At 35.2% G+C, this 23,149-nt stretch overlaps 1 protein-coding gene and 2 pseudogenes across 5 annotated transcripts; all 3 read left to right on the forward strand.

The window, feature by feature from the left end:
• The first annotated feature begins 7,263 nt into the window (after nt 1-7,263).
• Nucleotides 7,264-7,836, forward strand: LOC143550179 (toll/interleukin-1 receptor-like protein pseudogene; annotated as a pseudogene).
• Nucleotides 7,837-7,900: 64 nt separating this feature from the next.
• Nucleotides 7,901-14,590, forward strand: LOC143550190 (disease resistance protein Roq1-like). 5 transcript variants are annotated; one of them, XR_013138282.1, is made up of 10 exons: nt 7,901-8,918; nt 9,021-9,086; nt 9,446-9,670; nt 9,767-10,507; nt 10,611-11,187; nt 11,289-11,389; nt 11,711-11,818; nt 11,901-12,004; nt 13,201-13,372; nt 14,372-14,590. XR_013138282.1 is itself a non-coding variant. In XM_077040882.1 (9 exons), the coding sequence occupies exons 1-9, from the start codon at nt 7,908-7,910 to the stop codon at nt 13,247-13,249; spliced, it is 2,982 nt and encodes a 993-aa protein (XP_076896997.1). In that variant the 5' UTR covers nt 7,901-7,907; the 3' UTR covers nt 13,250-14,179. The 5 variants fall into 5 exon arrangements, 4 of the variants coding, with proteins under 4 accessions (XP_076896997.1, XP_076896998.1, XP_076897000.1 ...); XM_077040882.1 differs by lacking the exon at nt 14,372-14,590 and having other exon boundaries at nt 13,201-14,179; XM_077040883.1 differs by lacking the exon at nt 14,372-14,590 and having other exon boundaries at nt 11,919-12,004; nt 13,201-14,179.
• Nucleotides 13,411-14,333, forward strand: LOC143550180 (receptor-like protein kinase ANXUR1 pseudogene; annotated as a pseudogene).
• Nucleotides 14,591-23,149: the final 8,559 nt, after the last annotated feature.

A 23,149-nucleotide genomic window follows, 5' to 3' on the forward strand; every position in this document is an offset into this window, starting at 1 on the left:
CTTTATTAATTTTAAAACCGGGCTTAATGTGATGGTCATAACAATTTATACAATTACACTTTTAACAAACAAACTAGCAAAACAAAGAAAATTATGAAAATGAAATCACCTGATATAGCAATTAGTAACTAGTGTGCACTCGTGCTTGCTCGAAACGAACCTGTCTCCCCAACTCACTCAACTGTATCTGCGAACTCTCACACGTGTAGAAGCATGCTTCTCACAACCGTTAGAATAGGTCTTTTAAACTATTTGCAAAACTGTTAATTTTAATTACCAAACTGAGTTAAATAAATTTCATAATTAAATTTGTTAAACGAGTAAATATGTTAAAAGACCTAACTCACTTTCGTAGGAATCAGGATCGCATTTATCATATGCAAGAAGCCCTTTAAACCCCTGGTAGCCCGGGTGGACGAGTAAGGTCTCGTGTGCGTTTATAGGAAACTACTCCCACAAAGTTTTAAGTATAACAAAATATACACGTACTTGAATCAACTACTACATATCTTTTTTACCGAAAACTCTGAACTCCAACTAGTCTTGTGGCTTCCCCGGACTTGATATTTTGCTGCAGTGGTAAGATTGAAATAAAACAGTAAAACAATTACAAAAATAAAATAAAATAAGATACAAACTGAAAATAAAATTCGGGTTGTCTCCTGGTCAGCGCTAAGTTTTTGTTAAGGTCTTCAGCCGAACTATTACCAGATTTGGCAATTATGGTGGTCGAATGGAACATTTACCAACTGAGTCTCCTATAAAATCTTGGTAGTTGACACGCCTCGGTTCTGCTTCCTCCTTTATGTTCAAGATGTTTGATAAAAAATTATGGGTCGGTGTGAATTCACATTTACCTTCAAAATTTCCAACATAAGCTCTGTAGAGAACATGTAGAGCCCAGACAGTCTTTCTTATCTTCGAAACATCAAATATTGATCAGTGCCGAACTGAGCATTTTCCCATCGAGTTTACCGTGTATGCTTGGCAGTTGAGGTGTTATGTCCATACCTTCTTTCTTGTGGTGGACACGACAACAGAACCAATATGGCCCATTTATTAATACTTTGCCCACTCTCCTTCACCTCCACCTTCCTCTTCTTGAAAGGTATCGTGTCTTCAACTTGGTCCACACGTTAAGCTATATATTCCAAAAGGTCTATACCTTCTTCCTCAACATACCAATCAGATTCATTGACTCTTTGGTAACTAGAGGAATTGGTGGGGTATTATTCTCCACAACCATAACCTCAAATTCATTCTCTGTAAGATCAAGAGCCTCTTCTATCACTCCCTCATCCACCACGACACCACTAGCCAACTTCTCTCTTTCTCATTTAATTTGTGCTACCTCTTCTAAAAGTTGACTTATCTTGGGCAGCATTAGACATTTCTTGAATATCTAACCTTTGATTTAAAGCCTTATCGTGAGCTTCATGATTTTTATTCTGATTCTCTTGATTTTTATTCTGAGTCTCTTGATTTGTCTTCATTTGCTTCAAAAAATCCATAACGTATTTGATATACTCTTTTTTGTTACCCGGGGAATCTTCTTGATCTTGCTGATAATTCCTTTGATATTAAGGGACTTCCTCGTATATTGGTTGAGGGTGTTCATGGTGGTAGTAGTCATCCTCCTCTTCATAACTTACAAAAGTTGGTTTCTCGGGCCCATAACTATCATACGCATCTCCTGAATCATAATAACCATGATCATCATGTGTAGGTGGTGAATAATTATAATATCCTTGTTGTGACCCTGCTGGTTTATGTTCCTTTGATTATAATTATCTTGCTCTTATTAGTTTTGTGGGTTGTATGAAGGTGGTTCATGATATGGAAATGAATGGTACGATTCATCGTCCTCCACGGCCTTATATCCTTTATGTGGGACATAAACCCAACTCCACGTCATCCTTAGTTACCTGCACACATAAGATACACAAATATCGAGCGTAAATCTGACAGAAAACAAAACAAAACTAAAAGTAAACAAAACACTAAACTAGCGCTTTGTGCTTTGATTCCCATGCAACGGCGCCATTTTGATCGATGTCGAAAGGTCAATCATAAAAACATTTATAAAATACCTTTACTAGCAAGGGCCAGTAAGGTGTCGAATCCACAGGGAATCAGTGGAAAGTGATAATCAAGTTCAATACTTAATAACTAATTATGCTAGGAGGACATACGATGCCAAGCAGATTAAATGTTGATTTGGTTGTAAAATAATTAGAGAAAAAGTAACCAACTCCAGGTTTCATATTGTGAAGCAAACTAGATCAATTTATTATATATAATTGAAAAACTTGTTTGATTACACCTATCATCAAAAGACTAGATATTTGACCTTGTTGATCGTCAGAATCAAATCCGAACAATTGGCTTTGTTGAATAATAACCTAATTGATTACCAGTTTTAGGGTTTGATAAATATAAATGATTTAATGGCTAAAGATAAACAAGTCAATGACTCAAAGAACTTAATCCTAAAATTTGATGACCACAAATCAATAAACTGATAAACTCACAAGACATTCAGTTAAGAAAAACTGTTGAATGCATAAACAAACATAGAAGGTTAATCAACAGAATGATTGATCAACTCTAGTTCCAATGTAAAGATTCAAATACCAAAAAGCATTGCTTACAAATACAACCCTACTCCTGGAGATGGTCATGAACTGTTGAGCCTTGCATCTTGATCTCGAATAGCTTCATTGATTGTTGCAAGGATGATAACATGGATAATTATGATGATTGAAAGGTGTTATGATGGTGGAGAATGGCCCCAGGATCGTCCTTGGTGGCTAGGGTATGAAGAATATTCGATTTAGGGTTTATACCAACTTAAATATGGAGGAAAACAAGCCCAAAACACAATTCTCGTCAGACCTGGTCGTAGCCTACGACCGGTTCACCGTAGCCAATTCCAGAGCCATAGGCTACGGCCTTAAGCCTCTATCTTACGGCTCCTATTAGTCCATTTTTATATTACTCTCGTCGAGAAACCCAAAATTCATATATTATGGGTTCCGTAACTCATTTTCTAGCCCCGAATATGCTCGTTTTACTTTAGATGTGCACAAATCACTTCTAAACACCCCTGATTGTTTCCTTTTTGCCTATAACTCAATTCCTTGCCATCCTAAGTGCTTCAACTTAGTTCCTTTAAGCTCCGAGCACCTGTAACATAAAACCACTCAAAGTACTCGTGTTCGATACATATAAACAAGTAAAATACACGAGATTACACACTATAAACACATTCTTTTAGCCACACATCAACTTTCTTTCCACCCCCTTTATTATCTTTTGGATTCTTAAGTAGGTGAGCTAGCTCATTGTTCAGAACAACATCTTCAATATGCTTCTTTAGCTGGAAGCAGTCATTGGTGTGATGGCCAATATCATGTGAAAAGCACAAAATTTGTCGGCATCACGTTTACTTGCGGACTTAGATAGTGGGAGAAGAGGACATAATTTATGCTTGACTTCTTCAGTTGTTAATATCTCTTGTGGTGTTTTGGTTAGCATAGAGAAGATCAGCTTATCCTTCTCCTACAAACTATATTGACGGAAATGATGGCTTCTATCATCTGACCTTCTGTACTCATGGTGCTTCTGTGGATGCTTCTCAACAAAGTGTTGAAATCGAGGCTTAATTCCTTCTGAGGGGTGTTTTCACCAGTTCCCATGGTCAAGTTTCCTCGTTTTTTGGTTTTCCAAAGCTTCTCCCTTCTTAAATAAGCCCCGGTTCTCTCTAAGGCTTCTTTCATAGTTTGGGGAATGCTTTCATGGAACCTTCTTACGTGCTTCTTTGCCCTTATGGCGTTCATGTACCTCGAAACGCGCATCTTTTCTAAGGCACCAACATAGTTAAAGCATTCCTTTTTATACCTTTCAATGAAAATCCCAAGGTCTTCATGCTCTTTTTTCCTGATTTGGTGTAGGACGGCAACATCCTTGGGACACCTTCTTTGCTGAGTGAAGTTGGTTAAGAAGCTTTGGTAAAGGTCGTCAAAGGAAGCTATGCTTCTTGACAGAAGAGAAGTGAACCAAAGCCTAGCATGTCCTATCAAGGTCTGCATGAACATATGACAACACTCGGCGTTGTTCCATCTTTCTATGGTAGCTGCTCCCGTAAAGATTTGAATATTATCTTCGAGATCCTCCATTCCATCATAAGTGTTTATATTGGCTGGCATCTTGATCTTTGTTTGAAACTCAAAATTTGCTATTTATTTAGAGAAGCATGACAACGTTGAAGGCTTGTAAGGTTGCCAGGTTGGTAAGGTTCCAAGTGTGTTAAGTCACCTACACTGGTGGTGACAATACTTGGAGCTTGAGTTATCAGCGGCTAGCTCGTGGCTATGAAGCCTTGAGGAGGTTTCCACAGTGAGTATCCCAACCATGGTTGGCCATATTGAGACATCATAGTGCAACCATCTGAGGGTACCTCATGTTAGGTAGAATGAGACCTGGATGTAGGTAAGCCTGAGGCATGGAACATGCAGCTCCTACCATGATGAGGCGACCATGCTCCTCCCTGCCACAGGTGAGGACATCATATGGCTTCTACTAAGGATGTACTTGCTAGGGGAGGTACTGTAGCAGGTGAGCTTTGGAAAAGCTGTGAATTCCCTCGTTCCCGTGGGAGTTATGGGTGAAGCTGCTGAGCTCACTCTTTCCTAAGTGGAGTTCCTATTTTCACCGTTGAGCTTCCAAGTCCTTGAGTGTTTCTTCTCGATGGAGAAGGTGTACTCGTGCTTGTTGGAATGGGCTTTGGGGAGAGTGTAACCTCATGTTCCTCGGTATAGTCTAACCTTACTCTCACCCCTTTGGCTCGTTTTTCTTAAGCATAGTTGTTCATCAGGTCCATGAGCTGGATGAAGTTCCGTTTAACACCATCCGGAGACATATTTATTTTTTTCAACGGGGAGTAAGAAATCACTCCTTGGAGAGAAAACTCCACTTCTCGATGAAGATGGTGTTTAGAACAGGAATGGTTGTGGTGGCGACGTGACAATAAGTCTGCTAATTTCCGGCAAACTACAGCCGATGTTTTCCTCCGGCTAGGAGTTATTTTCCGGTCGATCTTCGAAGGAATTCTTTGATTAGGATTACTCTTTTCAGCCATAAGAGAAAAATACTTGAGAATAATGGAGCTAAAACTACTGGAATCCTTGTTCTAAGTAACACTAGCCCGATGTTAGGCGCCACTTGTTGCTACAACGGGATAGCCAACAATAATGATAATGTGATTCAAGAGTGTGTGCCTAATCAAAGAATCCTAACCTGCTAAGAATCAAACGAAACACGACCGGTTAGTCTCACTGTAGATGGGGGACTACTACGATCAACCTCCGGCGTGAGAATCTATGATATGATATAAAGATTGATAGGAGTAATGTGTATGAAGAGAGTAGAGAGAAAATAGAGTGAATGAGAATGGAAAATGCCTTTGGTGAAATGTTTCTTTATAGACAGTCTGAAGTTTCTATGAAAGAAGCTGAAGCTTCTTGAGAGGAAAAATTTCAGCTCTTCTTTCAGCTTGTGCAGACTGAGTGTATGTGATTTCCATGCAACTTTTGTCTAGTTCTAATTTATCATGTTGTTGCCTTTACTTTATGGCAGGCACCAGTTTTATGTCAGTCACCACTTTTTCTGTTTTTACTGTAACAATAGCTTCTTGGTCAACTTAGAAATCTTGATGGGTAAGCGTCGAGCTTCCTCATCTGGCAGCTTATGTTCGTTTATTCTTTATTCATAAGCTTCCCTAGCTTCTAAGCTTATATTTGCTGCTCCTAAGCTTCTCTAGATTGTGAATGGGTAAGAATACACACGTCATCAGTAAGCTATAACTACTTTCGACTATATAATAAAGCTATTTATAAAGGAGTGTCGGTATCACAAGTTTTTTTTAATACTCTAGTAGTTTGCTTATGATATTCATTCAAATTCTTTTGTTGTTTAAATAGTTAGGATAGTGTGGTTGATGATTATTGTTTTATTTCGTTGGTCTTTGGGTATCCTTTATTGATGCTAGTTGAGACCCATATGAGGCAACATATTTTTCTCTTTTTCTCACTACTTTCTCATTTGATATTTTTTATGGTTGGTATATTGGTATCCTTTAATGCTGTTGTTTACATGTTATAAACATGTGATATTTTTCCATCTGGATTTTGTATTTTTTTATGCTTTTTTTATTATTCGATTTGTTTGAAATATTTTAACTTAGAATTTATTATTTGGGTTTATTTCCATAACGATAATAAACAAATTCGACGTCCGCTGAATTCACATCAACTCACCGTCGTAGTGCCCGAATTTTTAACGATCGAGTAAACATCATATTAAATATGTTAACAAACATATCCGATACCGGCCGGATTCATATAGACTCACCACCGCAACGCCCGAATTTTAATGATCACGTAAACATCATTTTAAATATATTATTTGTAGCATAAGCTACATCGTAACCAAGTTTGTGTCATTTTGATCATAAGTTTTATGTTTTCCGATACAATTTTGAGCGTTTACATTATTTTTTTTTCAATTTAGTGTCGGTGTCGTAACGAACTTAACCAATGCCGACCAAGTTTACGTTGCTGCACCGCCAAAACGCGGCGGATTGTTTACCTATTTAAGGTTCATTGGCTAACAAATAAAACAAATCGCCAGGCGGAAATTCCTATAATTATTGTGGTATTCGTTCCAGTTTTTTATGTTAATCAAGTCCGAAACCATCAGGGTTTGACACGACGCACAATGCCAGTCCTAAGCTGCTGAACAACTTATAGAACAGCTCAACAAGATATCAACGGTGTTAACATGTCAACCCTGTTGCACAAGTTTTAGAAAATATTAATACATACAAATTCTGATATGAACATTTCAATTAAATATGAACTCTTGCATTGTTTTTAGAAATTATTAATACATATGAAGTCTGATCTGAAAATTTCAACAAATTAAAATATTGGTATTATGATTAGGTACATTGAATAGGAAGGCTATTTTAATTAAGTATTCTGACTATTTTTGGTGTAGTTTATTTATTTGAAGGGAATATTTCCGTAACATTATATAAACTCTACGGACCAATTTTATAATTTACTTCAATCATTACAACTAAAAAAATATTTTCTGGTGTATTTAGACCAAGACTATTATTGGTATTATGATTAGGTACATCTCCCAACTTCAGTTCTCTCGTATCAGATGTAATATTAATTGCCTCCTTTATTGTGCTTTATGGCTTCTTCTAATGATAGAGCCTTTCGCTTTGATGTCTTTCTAAGCTTTTGTGGGAAAGATACTCGAGATACGTTTACAGATCATCTCTATAAGAAACTAATTCACGCAGGAATCTCTACTTTCAGGGATAAGGAAGGGATCAAGAAAGGTGAAAAATTGCAATCTGAATTTAAGGAAGCAATTGAAGGGTCTAGCGCTTCAATAGTTGTATTGTCTGAGAACTATGCAACTTCCGGTTGGTGTCTTGATGAGCTTGCGCTCATCCTGGAGCAGAGGAGGGAGTACGGTCATTTTGTTCTACCTGTTTTCTATCACGTTGAGCCCACGGATATTAGGAAGAAAAATGGCAATTTTGACATAAAAGTCAAACCATCTTTAAGGTGGACAGATGATAACGTAAAGAAATGGGAGACAGCTCTGGTGGAGGTTGCTGATTTGGCCGGCCATGTTGTTTCAGGGTATAGCATCCCCTCCAAAGACACTACAAGGGCTTTGATTTACATAGTTTTGCTAAGTTTGTTAATATCCAGTATTACTATAATATTGTTAAATATCTCAAAGGATTTCTAAATGTTATCCCCTAAGCTTAATCATTTTTCTTGGGTTCTTGCAGGCCTGAAACAAGTTACAATATAATAGGAATGACCAGTCATGAAAAGGAGATCAAGATCAATTCCTGGCTAGAGCAGTGCAATCTTGAATTCTTAGTTATTCAAGGTATGGGTGGAAGTGGAAAAACGACACTCGCAAAATATATATACAATTCAAATTGGAAAAAATTTGAATTTGCAAGTTTTCTTGAAGATATTTCTCTGGGCGAAACTACACTGGCAAAACTACAAGAACAACTTCTTAAAGATATTTCAGGGGGGGGAAAGAGAAAAATACCTAGTGTTTCTCAAGGTACGCCTAAAATTGAGCAGGCCTTAGAAATGAATAGGGCGCTCATTGTTCTTGATGATCTTACTGATAGAAGTCAGTTAGTTAAGTTACTAGGAACCAGTAAGATTAATTCAAAAAGCAAGATTGTAGTTACAACCAGGGAAAACACTGATAACTGGTTTGCTTCATCATGTTGGAGATATCAAAAGTATGACATGAAATTATTGAATGACGATGAATCGTTAGAGCTTTTATGTCATCATGCATTTAGAGCCAAAAAGCCAGTTGTGGACCTTGAGGAGATTGTAAAACGCACAGTAAAATACTGTGAAGGACATCCAATGACTCTTGAAGTGTTTGGCTCATCTATTATGCACGACTGTTATTCCAAGAAAACATGGGAATGTCAAATGAGGTTATTTGAAAGCAACATGGATTCTCGTCTTCATGATGTACTTTTAAGAAGCTACGAGTCATTGCCATTTGATACTGTGAAACAGTTGTTTTTGCATATCGCTTGTTTCTTTAATGGCATAGACAAGGATTATGCGGAAAAGATATTAGAACCTGACTACCAAGCAACATCTGGGATCTCAACCCTGATTCAAAAAGGTCTTCTTTCTGTTCCTCCAAACAAAACTCTTAAGATTCATAGGTTATTTCAAGAGATGGGGAAACACATAGTCCGTCAAGAATCAATGAATCTCCCTGCACAGCGTAGTAGGGTTTGGCTTAGCAACGATTCGCATATGATATTGAGAAGAGGAAAGGTAAGATGTTTCATATCTGTATTTTTATGTCATCTTTAAATTTCATGTATACATCCTCGTATTTCAACTAATTCTTTGCCGTTTAATACCTTTTCCTTTTAGGGTTCAAATAAGGTGCAAGGTTTAACACTTGATATGAAAATGCTAGGAGATGATTTTGCATTCAAGGTGAGATAGAATAAGTAAAATATAAATTTGGTTTTTAACCTTTTAAATTCCTTTTTTTTATTTGATATTATAACTTGTGTATACATTTCATAAAGGAATCACGTAAAAGAGAAATAGGAAAAGTTGCATAAATGTGTTCAGATTAGAAAGGATTTTTGCAACTTCTTTTGGTATATGTTATGGATTTTTTGCAAGTAAAAATGTTAGATATGTTGTACACGAAACACTTGAGTGCCACATATGAAAAATAGATTGTTGTTACGCAATGGCATAGTCTGATTCTTCAATACGTGTGCAAGGATACATAACTTGTTCATGTGCATCAGATCTTATTAAATATTTTTACGCCAAATTTGCAGTCATCAGCCCTGAAAACAGACGCTTTTAAAAAGATGGAAATACTAAAATTGCTTCAGCTAAATTTTGTGGAACTCGGTGGATCCTATGAGCATGTTTCTGAAAATTTAAGATGGCTATGTTGGCATGGATTCCATTTAAATACCATACCCTCTGACTTATACATGGGAAATTTGGTGGCTATAGATATGAGCTATAGCAACTTGGAAGTATTTGAAACCCCAAAGGTAGTGAATCCGAAATCTTCTTCTTGTTCCTTCTTGATATTTAATGATCGTTTGAAACTTTATGGTGGTAACAAATTAGTCTAACTTTTGCAACAGGATATTCAGTGTTTGAAGATTCTAAATCTAAAAGACTCACACAACCTTAGAGAAATTCGTAACATTAACAGGATTCAGAAGCTTGAGAGTTTAATTCTTTGGAACTGTTACAGTTTGGTTAATGTTTGTAAAACCATTGGCGGCCTTACAAGTCTTTCATTATTGAACACGACAGGGTGTAAAAACCTATACAACAGGAAACAAATAGACCTGTCATCAGCTTCTACGTCTGGTGGAGTTGTTAGAGAACAACATACCTTTTCCTTCCCAGTTTCATTGCATCGATTATTCCTCAAAGACTGCCATCTTACACATACCCATATTCTTCCTTTGAGCTTCAGAGATCAACCATTTCTGCAGTATTTGAATTTAGGCAGCAGTCTACTTGAGTCATTGCCTAGCTATGATCATCTTAAAAGACTTCGGGTTCTTGACCTGAGTTTTTGCACTCGACTCACATGTCTTATAGATCTCCCTAACACACTTGCAGAATTGTATATATATGGTTGTGACTTACTAAAGAAAATAGCTTTCCAGTCACATCGATTCACTTTGCAAGAGTTTGGTTATAAAGGTTGCATTAATTTGTATGAAGTTGAAGGCTTTTTCAAATTGGTACCAATAGCTAAACTAGATGAAACTGATTTGGGACACATGAAATGGCTACAAGAATATCAGAATCACGAGGTGTGCCTTGTTGGTGATGATGAGCTCATAGCTGGCAGAAGTAGGCATATCCAGGTTCGTTGTTTATGCCTGAGATACATCATTAATAACTCGACTGCAAACTAAACATATATATATATATATATATAGATTAATTTATTTCGTTTGTGTGGCACAGATGTTGTATGAATTTGACATAATGAGCACAACCATGCCGGATATAAGGGATCCAAACATGACACCTGAGTATATATCAGAGTCAGGCTCTTTGTCCTTTGATGTGCCTTCGTGCCCCAAAAATAAGAGGCTTAAAGGACTTAATGTAGGTTTTAAGTATTCAATGTTCGGGGAAGACTGGGCATGGTTTTGTAAAATCAGTACGATCATTGGTGTTGTCGATTGGATGTACAACCCTAAAGTCATTGGTAAATCTGAAGTTGGTGAAGTATGTATGTGGATAAGTTATTTGCCAATTGGAAGCATATTGGACATTGGAGACACAGTTAATGTCTCTATTGTTGTGATATTCGGAGTGGAGGTACTTGAATGTGGCGTGAGCCTTGTGTACTCCAATCAGGAAACCTTGGAAAATGACAAGGGATGTATTGAAATTCTGGGAGGAGATTTGTCTGGATTTGAACTAAGTACGCGAGGTTACTATCTTTGTCGGCGTGATTACTTTGACTTGATGGAGGTTGATAGATTAACTCATGATTGGTTTAGGAGCTTAGTTGGTGACACCATTGACAACACTGGTATGTTATTGTATCTAGTCATGCTAATTCTCTGTGTGTGTATTAAAAATTTAAGCTTCAAACATAGAAAGTCTCTTATGTCTTGTCCTTTTATTTTACAGAGATAAGAGGATGGAGAAAGACGGGTCGACCAAAACGGGTGAACGATCCATCATTTACAGAGTTGAAAACTATAAGATGTATCATCCATGGTCCTCAACTGGTATTTTTAAGTTTGATCTGAAATATTTTTTTTTGTCTTTCATTATGTTGTTACATGAATAAGATGAAGGGCCAAAATACATGCAATTTACTGTGCCAAAATACATGCAATTTACTGTGCATTATAAACCTGAATAAGATGAAGGGCCAAAATATATGAGACAGGTTACCATCATATACATAACATAACTTAAATTATTAACTAGACTATTACAATATGATATAACCTTTTGTAGATGTCTAGATGATGTCAATTTAGTTTCTGTCAGTAACAGTTTGAGCTTTGCTAATCTTGGCATTAGATGTTTATCTTAACAAACAGGAGGACATTTACGAGTTTGAAGACATGCCCGAATCATCTTTTGCTGATAAAACTCTGGCATTCACATCAAGCTTGCTTGAGGGGGAAATAACTAATGAGGCAATGAAGGTAACTTAAGATTAAGTTTCGTGTATAAATGTAAGAGCATAATGTTTAATTAGTTGTCTAAAAAACTTGAAATGACAAGCAGTATAAGTCTGGCGATGAGACGGTTGGCGATATATCCTTTGATGGCGATATATCTACTTTTGATGACATAACGTTGAAGGAATCTGATTCTTACTCACCTGGAAGGTATCACCCAATTTCCTTTTCCTGATTTCATGATTTGTCCTGTTGTATTACTTACATGTCGGGTTCCAACATATATTACACATTTTCTCTTTCATTATCACAAGAGATGATTCAATTATGTTTACACCTTAAAAGTTAAAATTACTATGCAATATAATGATCTGGTTTAAAATCACACCATTTTTATAATGAACGCGTGTTTGGTATAGCAATGTAATGAAGTGAGAATGAAATAATAGACAAGGAATGAAATGGATCACTACCATTTTCTTTGTGTTGTTTGGTTAATCATCAATAGGAATGGAATGAATTATTACATCATGTCATTTGGTAGCAAAAAAAGAAACACATGAAGTAGAAATGACAAAATTTCCCAACATAAAAAAAAGAAAGTTTACCAAAATTATACATTGGCAATGGCGACAGTGGTAGCGGTGATGGCGTCGACAACGTTGAAAGTGGTTGTGGTGAAAGTGGTGCTGGTTAGGCCGCGACAACAGTTGTGGTGGCGACGAAGTAGGGCGAAAAGAGTGGTGGTGGCCGCGTTTGTGACAATTAAGTGGTGGTATCGAGGGAGTAGGGCGAAAAGAAATAAAATGGAAAAAAAATTAGGGATAGGAAGAAATGGTTTTGATTGAACAGGATTCGTTTTGTAATAAAGGATTCTATTATATTGATCAACCAAACACTTTTTTCTCATTCCCTCACAATAATTCATTTCATTCTTCATGCCAACCCCGCATGCCGAACATAATCTAAATGTTGTAAGGCACCATCGTTATTGAGATTACAGTTGAAATGATATGTGGTTTATACATTTCTAGTAAAGTGAGCTTGGTCAAGTAGTGGGCCACTAACCAAATTGGTTTTAAAAAATTTGTACACAACGTACATTGCAATTTGAATTTGTGATTTAATCTTATCCAGTATTATTATTTTATAAAATAATAATACAGTCAACATCTGGCCTGTCATTACGAAAGGATTTAATAATCAAGATATAAAACCAAATATACAACGTGGTTCAAGGTATAATGAAAATGCTAGCTCCACTCATGTCATACCTTTTCTGCGAAAACCCCTGTGAGGCTTTTCTTTTCACCTACCTTCACATAATTTAAAACTGTCTAATGCTGAATTGTCTTAAACAGTCGTTAAATTAACAGCAAATTCTTAATATCTGAAATGCTAAGCAGGAAAATGAAATCTGCAAAGAGGGCAAAGAACCATCTTCATCAACTTTAGCACATCCATTCCGCCGTTATTCTCTTGAAGAAATTCAATCTGCAACCAAGGACTTTGATGGTAAACTGGTGATTGGAAGGGGTGGGTTTGGAACTGTGTACAAGGGTCAAATTTCTAGCAAAGGTGCTGCTCATGTAGTAGCCATCAAACGATTAGATTCTATGTCCAACCAAGGGGAATCTGAGTTTAATGCAGAAATTAGCATGCTTTCTACCTTGTGCCACAGTCACTTGGTGCCTCTCATTGGCTATTGTGATGATAACAACGAGGTGATCCTTATTTATAAGTACATGCCCAATGGAAGCCTCTACGATCATCTACACAATGCCCATACTCCTTTAAGTTGGGTGATACGGCTCAAGATAGCCATAGGTGCTGCACGTGGTTTGGACTATCTTCACACAGGTGTAGGCATGGGACATGGAATCATTCATCGTGATGTGAAGAGTAGAAACATTCTTTTAAATGCAAACTGGGAAGCTATGATTTCGGATTTTGGGCTGTCTAAAATCCACCCGACCAATAAATCACGTTCTTATGTTGAAGCCAGTGTCAAAGGCACATTTGGATATCTTGATCCACAGTATTTCTTTACTGGAAGATTAACATGGAAATCAGATGTCTACTCCTTTGGGGTTGTTTTATTTGAATTGCTATCTGGAAGGCTAGCAATAAACACACACAAAGAGGAGGACCAAAGTAGCTTGGCAGTTTGGGCTACAGATTGTGTAAATAAAAGAAAATTTGATCAGCTGGTAGATCATAATATCAAGGATACAGTATCTAAAAAATGTTTAGAACAGTTCGCTCAAATGGCAGCTCGTTGTTTGCACAACATTTCGAAAAAACGGCCTACCATGAGTAACCTAGTGGCCTCACTTGAGGATTTACTGGAACTGCAGCAGAAATCTAACCGTGCTGCAGAGTCATCAAGCATAATGGGTTTCCCCCCTAGGAAGATTTATAAAGATTTTGTTCCTGAAACTAAACCAAGCTCAGGTATACACAAACTTTTCACTAGTGCTGTATATGCACTGTATTGTTTTTGTAACTATTTTACTTTATCATGTGGTACTCAGATTAACCAATTTCCTTTTATCCTCATTTTTTTCACGTTCTTAGACCAAAGTGGAACAAGTTCACAAAAGAACCTTGACGACAGCTAGAAGCAGCAAGATGAATGAGTGATCTTGCTGTGAACGAATTTGAAAAAAACACATTCTTGTGCCAGGAGAGTTATGGAAAGACAATAAGGCATACTGGATTGCTTGTTGCAGTTAATAAACTTGTAAGTCCTGGAATTTGAGTAAAGTATTGATCGATAGCGCCTTTTGGATTGTTATGCTCGGATACTGTTTGGAAGTGAATACTTCTTTTGTGAATTCATACATTCGTAATTAAAGTAAATTTTTAGGGTCGTTCCATTTTAGTGCATGTTTAACAACTCGTAAACTTAATTTTACGAGTTTTAGATGCTTGACTTCCATTGGTTAAACTTGTGACTATTGTACTTGAAATTACTCGTGGGATTGTTTCCCAGTTGGTTGACTCGTTTAGGCAGATTGGGGCGATCTATTTAAATATGAACAATGACCCATTTAAGTTAATAGATCAAACACTACTTGTCTTAACCATGTATCTTACTATTTACTCCTTAATTTCCTCATAAACACGATCTCGCTGCAACAAAACATTATTCAGGATTCCTGAAACCTACCCTACCCAAAAAGGCAAAAAACCTACTTGAATCTCAAGATTGTCAGTATTTATTTTTTGGTCTATAAATCTTCTTACGTCTTCTCTCAGTCACAAGCAATCCACCCTTTGATCCTGTCTTTTATGGACAACTACTTCGTCAGAGATTGCATTTTCAACAATAAAATTCAAGCAAGAATTATGAAGCCAAGTGTTGAAGAATCTGATTGGTAACGGTCATAAATCCTTGGCCGTTAACGCCACACGACCATATATTCAAGAAATTTGAGCACACCAAAAACCAATCATGTTTGCTATACTTTGATCCATTGTACGAAATACACAAGTGAATCGCCTACCACCCATATTATACTTGTGATAATCCTCTTGTAAATGAACTCATTAAAATTGTTCACCACGAGATCATAGAAATAGTCCGTCTTCAATTGTTCTTACCTCATTGAAGCCACCCCCCAGGATCCTCGTACACTATTCCACAGACCAGATAATATATGTTCCAATAATCAGTAAAAAAATTTGTGACTTGTTAGAACAAATATTCGAAAACATGCAAGGATTCCAAACGCTCACCAGACTTGCCTAAGGTATTCACAATTTGAAAATCCAATTTACTGGCATCCCAAAATTCTCGCCTTCACCGATTATGATGCTAATTTCACACCATCATTATGTAATGGTTTTCAAAACCATTACATAAAGTGATAAAACCCAGGCGTTCGCTATGTGAACTGAGCAGTAAACCGGGTTCCTAACGCAGGCTCGAAAAATAGGATTTTGGAGTAAGAGGTGCTGGGCCAACAAAAGCCAATGAGATAGGTTAACAGCATGAAACTGCTATCCAAAGTGCCCAATTGAACGGACTGCCGTCTTTGGGAGATGATCCTGAAGATCAAGGTTGGTGATCGGTTTTTCTCGTCTCAGTCGCCGGAAACTCTCAATACAATTCACCCTCTTCTTCATTATTGAGAAGCTGTTCATTGTAGCGAATTAATTGTAGCCATGTGTCAAATATGATTTGAAACTTCCTTTTCATCTTCAACGTTCCAAGATGTTTTTAATAGTTTAATTATACTAGATGTTTCAATACAATTTTGTTTAAAGTTTATGGATTATTATCTAAAAAGGAAGTGTTAAATGTCAAAAAAAAAATGCGTATTGTTGACTTGTTGATTATTTTTTTGTAGGTCACCAAAAACAAACATGAAAGTTATTATAAATCTAAAAACAACTGTTAAGGGTCAAAAAAAATTGTTATCTTACAAATTTAGGAGAAGTTAATGGAGAAGTTATCTTACAAATTTTACAAAATTGATATAACAAAAACTTTTAAAGATTGAGTTATAGATATAGGATGTAAAGTGTAAACGAGCAAATTCACAAGTTACTAAAATTCAAATTATTAAAAGCTTGAAATAAGCCAACTGAAACAAGCTAAAACCCGAATTTATGCATCGTTAAAAACACATTTATTTAACAAGCTCGGGTCTAAGTAATAAAGATCGTATAGCCTTGTAACATTTTTTATAAATTTACGACCAATAATGCATTAATAAGACTATAAGACATGCAACAGTAATTCAACTCAATTGACCACCTTTGTCCCCTTCTTAATTGATGTGACCCATGCCCTCCGGTCAATGAGATAGAACTCCATCCCGAATTTATCAATCATGAGCGTGACGTAACAAACAGTGGGACAAAAAACAAGGTGGTTTCGGGATCTGAATTAACAACCTCTCAAAGCCTAGCTCAAATCATTCATTGTTAATATCCACCCTAAGTGACACAAATGAGAATCGAACTTGAGTCTCAACTGCAGAACTCAAGACTTCCTACCACTAGACAGCTTCAAAAGTTTCAATTCATGGAAACTACCAAAAATGCCCAAATTGTTTCAGAAATTGGTGATATCCTAAAATATGTCGCAAATGTTACAGCTGTTTCTCGCAAAAAAAAAACATCTTAATATGAGACACATTTGCTACAAAATAGCGAGGAATGTTTTAAAAAGAGATTTTTGCATATATCCTCTCCCTAACTTCCCTTATTACATATATCCCAATGTTAAATATCTAATTACATATCTCCCCTTCTAGTATACAATTACCATTTTACCCTTTTCCAATTTACAATATACCCTGAAAACCAATTGTCGTTTCCATATTCACTAACATATCAGAGAATGAACTTAGCGAACGAGCGTCTCCTACAATCGTCTTCAGTTACTCCGGCGTTCATCGCTTCCTCCTGCAACCACAACAACAACGTTTAGCCTCAAAGGTTCGATTTTGGCATGAGTTTTGTTCGATTCGTTTCTTGTCCACGTATATGGGCCAGTTTTTGAAACATATATCTGCTTTTAGTTTGCCTCGTAATGTTAACCCACTTCAAAAGTACTGATTTTGATCATATTATTTTTAACTTTATATGTTTTTTTGTTGTTGTATTATGCTTTTTATTGTAATTCATATCTAGCTGACGTACTTGAAGAAAAATTGAAGCTTGCCCTTTTTATAAGAATTCTTCTAATTTGCAGGAAATTGTTGACTCAAGGTTTAATTTTTGTTCACTATTTGGATCTAGTTTTCTATGAAGGGGATAATACAAGTAAATAGGTTTTTAATTAGTTCATTAAGGGTAAAATAGTCATTTAATTAGTAAATTTTAATGAAATAGAGAAATATGTAATATATGTGATTTAGGGAGCGGAAATATGTAATTAATATTTAAGTGTTGGGTAAATATCTAATAAGAGATCTTAGGAAGGGGATATATGTAAATGTCCCTTTAAAAAAACCCTATAAAGAAATTTTAATCTTTTTACAATTAGAGCTTAATCTTTAATTATATTTAACTTGTAACAGGTTGAATTTGTCTTCTTTTTTTTGAGTTAATTGAATGTGTTTTAGAAAAGTTTAACTTCTTCACCATTTGATCCCAAGCATGCTGTGATTTTACGAGATAAGTGATCTTCTTCCAGGTTAGATCTTAATTTTTTTCTTGTTTTTTAACTTGTAACAGGTTGAATTTGTATTCTTTTTGTATGTTAGATCATAATCATTCAATAAGTTCTTTAGTAAATTACTTTGTTTACTATTACAAAAAGTAAGGTGACATCCTTAATTTCTTACGTTTCGTGACGAAAAATTGAAATTTTGACATACGAGAGGGACCGTCGTGTAATTTACTAAAAAGTTATTGAATATCATATTTGACAGGCGCTGTGTGGTGTGGGTGTATTTTGAAATTTTCCATCAGGCACTTTATTAATTTACTTTCTCGTAATATTAAAACTTAAAAGACCATAATTAGACGATTCGTACCTCACCTCTCACTTTCAATCCTCCAATCCAATTCCAATGGCTTCAACCTCCTCCTCTACTGCTGTTGATTTTTTTGCGTCTTGTATCGACGGACTCAGGAATATTTTCCACAGGGGTTGGATTTTTAAGAGAAATTATCTATTGTTATGTATTAAATTTTTTGGGTTGTTCGACTAGGTCATATCAGGTTAGGTCACATAACAAAAAAGTAAAACCAAATTATTATATAATTACTATAACAAAATTGTGTTAATCTCGAAGTGCACAAAATGAAATTACATGTAAGTAGTATAAAAATAAACTAAATATTCATTATATTAAATCTCTAATAATAAATTAAATTTGAATGTTAACCGCGATAAGTAAAAGTGTTATTTCCTTGAGGATACGGTGACTTGACATTAGGGCTGTGCAACGGTTCAAAACTAAACCGAACCGGACTGAAATGGAACCGAACCGGACTCATTAAAGGCTAAATATAAGAACCGGAACCGGACCGTATTTGAACAGTTCCGGTCCAGTTCAGAACCGAGTTAAACAGTTCTTGTGTAAACGGTTCTTGTCGGAACCGGTTTTCAATTAAACATCAAAATATAATTATTAGAATGTGCAAGAAACAAAGCTACAATTCGGAAAATAAAACATTATCATATCAACATATTATATTTAAATGGAGGGGATTCAGAATATATTAGAATGACTCAAAATATTACAAAAAACAACTATATCTTAAAACAAATTTAGGGCAATGGAATATGATTATCGTTAAGGGATTGTATATAGCCGATAAAGTGAGAATGTGGATGGTCGCTAGCACATGGAAGTTGGAAAGCCTACTAAATATATAGAATTTTAAATATAATCTTCAAAGGTTAAAGCTAAGCCTGTTCTAACAGTTCTATATTTGAAACCGCCGGTTCCAACAGAAGCCGAACCGGGAACCGTTTTCACCTAAATTTAAGAACCGGAACCGGACCCGAAATTCAATAATACGGTTCGGATCTTGCGGTTGGATTCCGGTTATGCGGTTCTAGCAGTTCAGAACCGTGAATTGCTCACCCCTACTTGACATGACAAGACATCAATGTTTTTAATTTGGACTAATCATTAAATCAGACACTTATTTTTCTTTTATTTATTTTTTTAACGATCAACAAAAGCAAATATTATAACTACAAAAAGGAGACGTTACAAGCAAGGTACTCACAACATAACACTTAAAACAAGTGCAAAAAGCAACTTGAAGAAACTCCTTTTACATATTAAACGTAAACCCGCACCACCTTGTCCGTGTTAGCGTGGAGATTTTCCCCTATTTCTCACCCAAAATAACTTACAGCCTTTATTTCACCAATTATATTAATTAAGTTAATCGGCTTCCGCTCGAACACCAATGCATTCCTCGCCCTTCATAAACACCAAATCGTAGTAAGACATACCGCGTGAAACACCTTCGCCTTTCGACTAGATAGAGATGAGTGTTTATGTAGTTCCAACACATCTTTGACAAAGAACGCGTAAATGGAGGAACCTTACACCATGTTTCTATGACACTCCAAACCGATTGAGCGAAATGGCAAGAGATCGTCACATGTTCCGCCGACTCCACCTCTTCTTCGCAAACCGAACATACCATCGATGCTACCGGTATACCCCTATTCGTCAAATAAAAAAGCACCGGAATTCTCTCCATCTCAACTCTCCATGTATGGATACCAACTTTTTTGGTGGCAGAGTTATTCCATTCCATCACCTAACTACTCTCCATTTCTAAGCTAGCCTCAAGACCAACCTTCAAGCTTCTAACCGAAAAGCCACAACCCTCCTCCAAAGCCCACACCAAATGATCCTCACTTTCTACCAACCTAACTTGTTGGCAAAGCAACAACATATTTCTCAATTCCCCCACCTACTCCTCCCAATATGGCTGCTGATTCCAAGAGCATTGCCCACATATCTCCCCCACATCATTATCCTCTCAAAGACTTTGCGCCCCTTATGTGTTTCAAGCTCGAAAAAGAGAGAGAACCGTACATAAAACGCGACACCTCCACACCAAAAATAAAGCCAAAAAAGTATTTTCACCATCATTTACCTCCTTCCTAATCACCTTACTCAGCTCAATACCAAGAGCCTCAATTTCGTGATCAATTTTAATAATGTACTTCCAACTGATAAATAGCCCAAATAATATTCTTCCAAAGTCCATCTATTTCGTTCATAAATCTCCACCACCATTTTGTAAGCAAAGCGAGATTCGTCTCCCGTAGTGACCCAAGGCCGAGACCCCCTTTGTTCATGGGTGCAATGACCTACTCCCAAGCCACCCTTTTAATTTTGGCGTCCTCTTCCGAGCCGCCCCAAAAGAAAACTTTTCGAATTCTCTCCAACTTCTCGATCACCCCCTCTGGTGCTTTATATAACGATGTCGAAAGTGAATTTAGAACCGCCTTTAGTACTGCCACCCTACCACCGATGGATAAATTTTTAGCTTTCCAAATAGATAACCGTTTGCTAAACAACTCCACTATCGGGTCCCATGAACCCACCAAATCATATTACCTCCCACTTGTAATCCAAGATATTTAGACGTGAATGAACTCGTTCCAAACCAACAAGCTAGCCATTTATAGTCGATCTGGCTCGTCTAACTTTACACCATAAAGCCTACTTTTAGACAAATTTATTTTCAAACCAGAGTATCGCTTTAAGGGGTTGAATCAATGGTATCGCTTTAAGAACGGAAAACTAATTATATATATATATATATATATATATAGAGAGAGAGAGAGAGAACAAGGTTATAATAAGAAGTAGATTTTTCCTAAGAAGTGTAGGAAGTGTGTTTTTACCATTAGATCTAATAAAACACACCGCACAATAAACACACTTTCCATATACACCGTTAGATCAACATATCTAACGCACCAGATTACTTCTTACACTTCTTAGAAACACTCCACTTCATATTTTAACCCCACCCTATATATATATGTGTGTGTGTGTGGGGGGGGGGGGTTGGATCAAATACAAATGAAATTAACGTGCTAAACATGAGAATCAAATAGAGTAATTATGTAATTACTCCACAGAGTAATTACATAATTACTCTACTTGTATATATAATTACTCTACTTGATTCTCACGTTTAGCACGTTAATTTTATTTGTACGTTAACCTTCCCATATGTATATGTATATGTATATGTATATGTATATGTAGGAAGAGGATCAAAAGAAAACTAATCCTTAAAGAGAAAACTTAAAAACTTCTAAACAATTATTTTAATTAAAATTAAAAAAATATTTTCAAATTTTCGTTTTCGCAATTATTCTTATATTTTGTTACTCTTCACAAGATAAAAAAAAGACGTTGTAATGCAGATACGTATTACTTGCGATATTGTTGTATTACACAAGTGTTTTACTATGTATTTTAATGTTCAATAGTGTTTAATTGCATATATTCAATATTTGTGTATTGTATATGTGTAGTAATGTTGTATTATATGCAAAAAAATATAAAAAAATAAAAGTCTATGTAGTGCACATGTGCATTAATATTGTGTTACAAATACGTACTAATGTGTATTTGATGTGTGTATTAGTCTTATATTGCATATATACAATAGTGTGTATTAGATATGTGCAATAGTATTATATTCTATGCAATGCAACACTCTTGCATATATGCAATTTACACTATTAAACGTGTGCACTACACCAACGAGATTACCGACGAGGTTGTTTTTTTAGAACAATATCAACATATAAGAAAAATGAAAAAAAAGAAACTACAAAATTAGATATAAAAAAAAGTTACCAATAATTATATATATATATAATTATATATATATAAAAGAACTTTTTAAAGAGAACTTTTTAAAGTTGAGAATCTTAAGAGAACTTTTTAAAGTTGAGAACTTTGAGAACCATTTTAGCAAAAAATAAACCACTTAAAACTTATTTAATAAAATTATAAAACAAAAAAAAAACAAAAACTTTATTAAATAAATAAAATTAAAAAAACAAAATATCGTATTTTTCATCCCGATTTCATAAAAAAACCTAACTATACACATATGAATATTTTTATTTAATCTCGGTTTACATAGTGTACACATATGTACATTATCATTTATCTTAATTATACATATGTGTATAAAGAATAACTTGTATAAAATTAAAAATACGTATTATACATATATGTAAAATTTTGCTAAACCGATATTTAAAAAAAAATTGAAACCGGGATGAAAAATAAATTTTTTTGGCTTTTTTACTTTTTTTTATTTTAGTGTTTTATTTTTGTTTTTTAATTTTTTAATTTTCTTATAAAGAATTTTTTGTAGTCCAAAATAGTTCTCAATTTCAAAATGGTTCTCATATGATCATGTATTTATATATATATATATATATATATATATATATATTTATATATATGGAGATGATCAAGAAAAAACTCATCCTTAGAGAGAAAACTTAAAAACTTCTAAATAATTATTTTTAATTATAAATTAATTTCAAATATACGTTTTTGCGATTATTCTTATATTTTGCTACTCTTCTCTCGAAAAAAATAAACAAAAAAAAGACGTTATATTACACATGTGTACATATTACTATGTTTTTTTGTGTTCAGTTGTGTTTAATTTTATATATGCAATATTTGTGTATTGTATATGTGTAATAGTATTGTATTATATGCAAAAAATATATAAAAAAAATAAAAATCGATTTAGTGAATGTGTTCATTAATGTTGTGTTACACATACGTACTAATATGTATTCGATGTGTGTATTAGTCTTATATTGCATATATACAATAGTGTATATCAAATATATGAAGTAGTGTTGTATTT

The sequence above is a fragment of the Bidens hawaiensis genome, unplaced genomic scaffold (genome assembly GCF_021521415.1).
Source record: "Bidens hawaiensis isolate Kalapana, Puna unplaced genomic scaffold, B.hawaiensis_p1.1 tig00015932_1, whole genome shotgun sequence".
Taxonomy (NCBI): Eukaryota; Viridiplantae; Streptophyta; class Magnoliopsida; order Asterales; family Asteraceae; genus Bidens; species Bidens hawaiensis.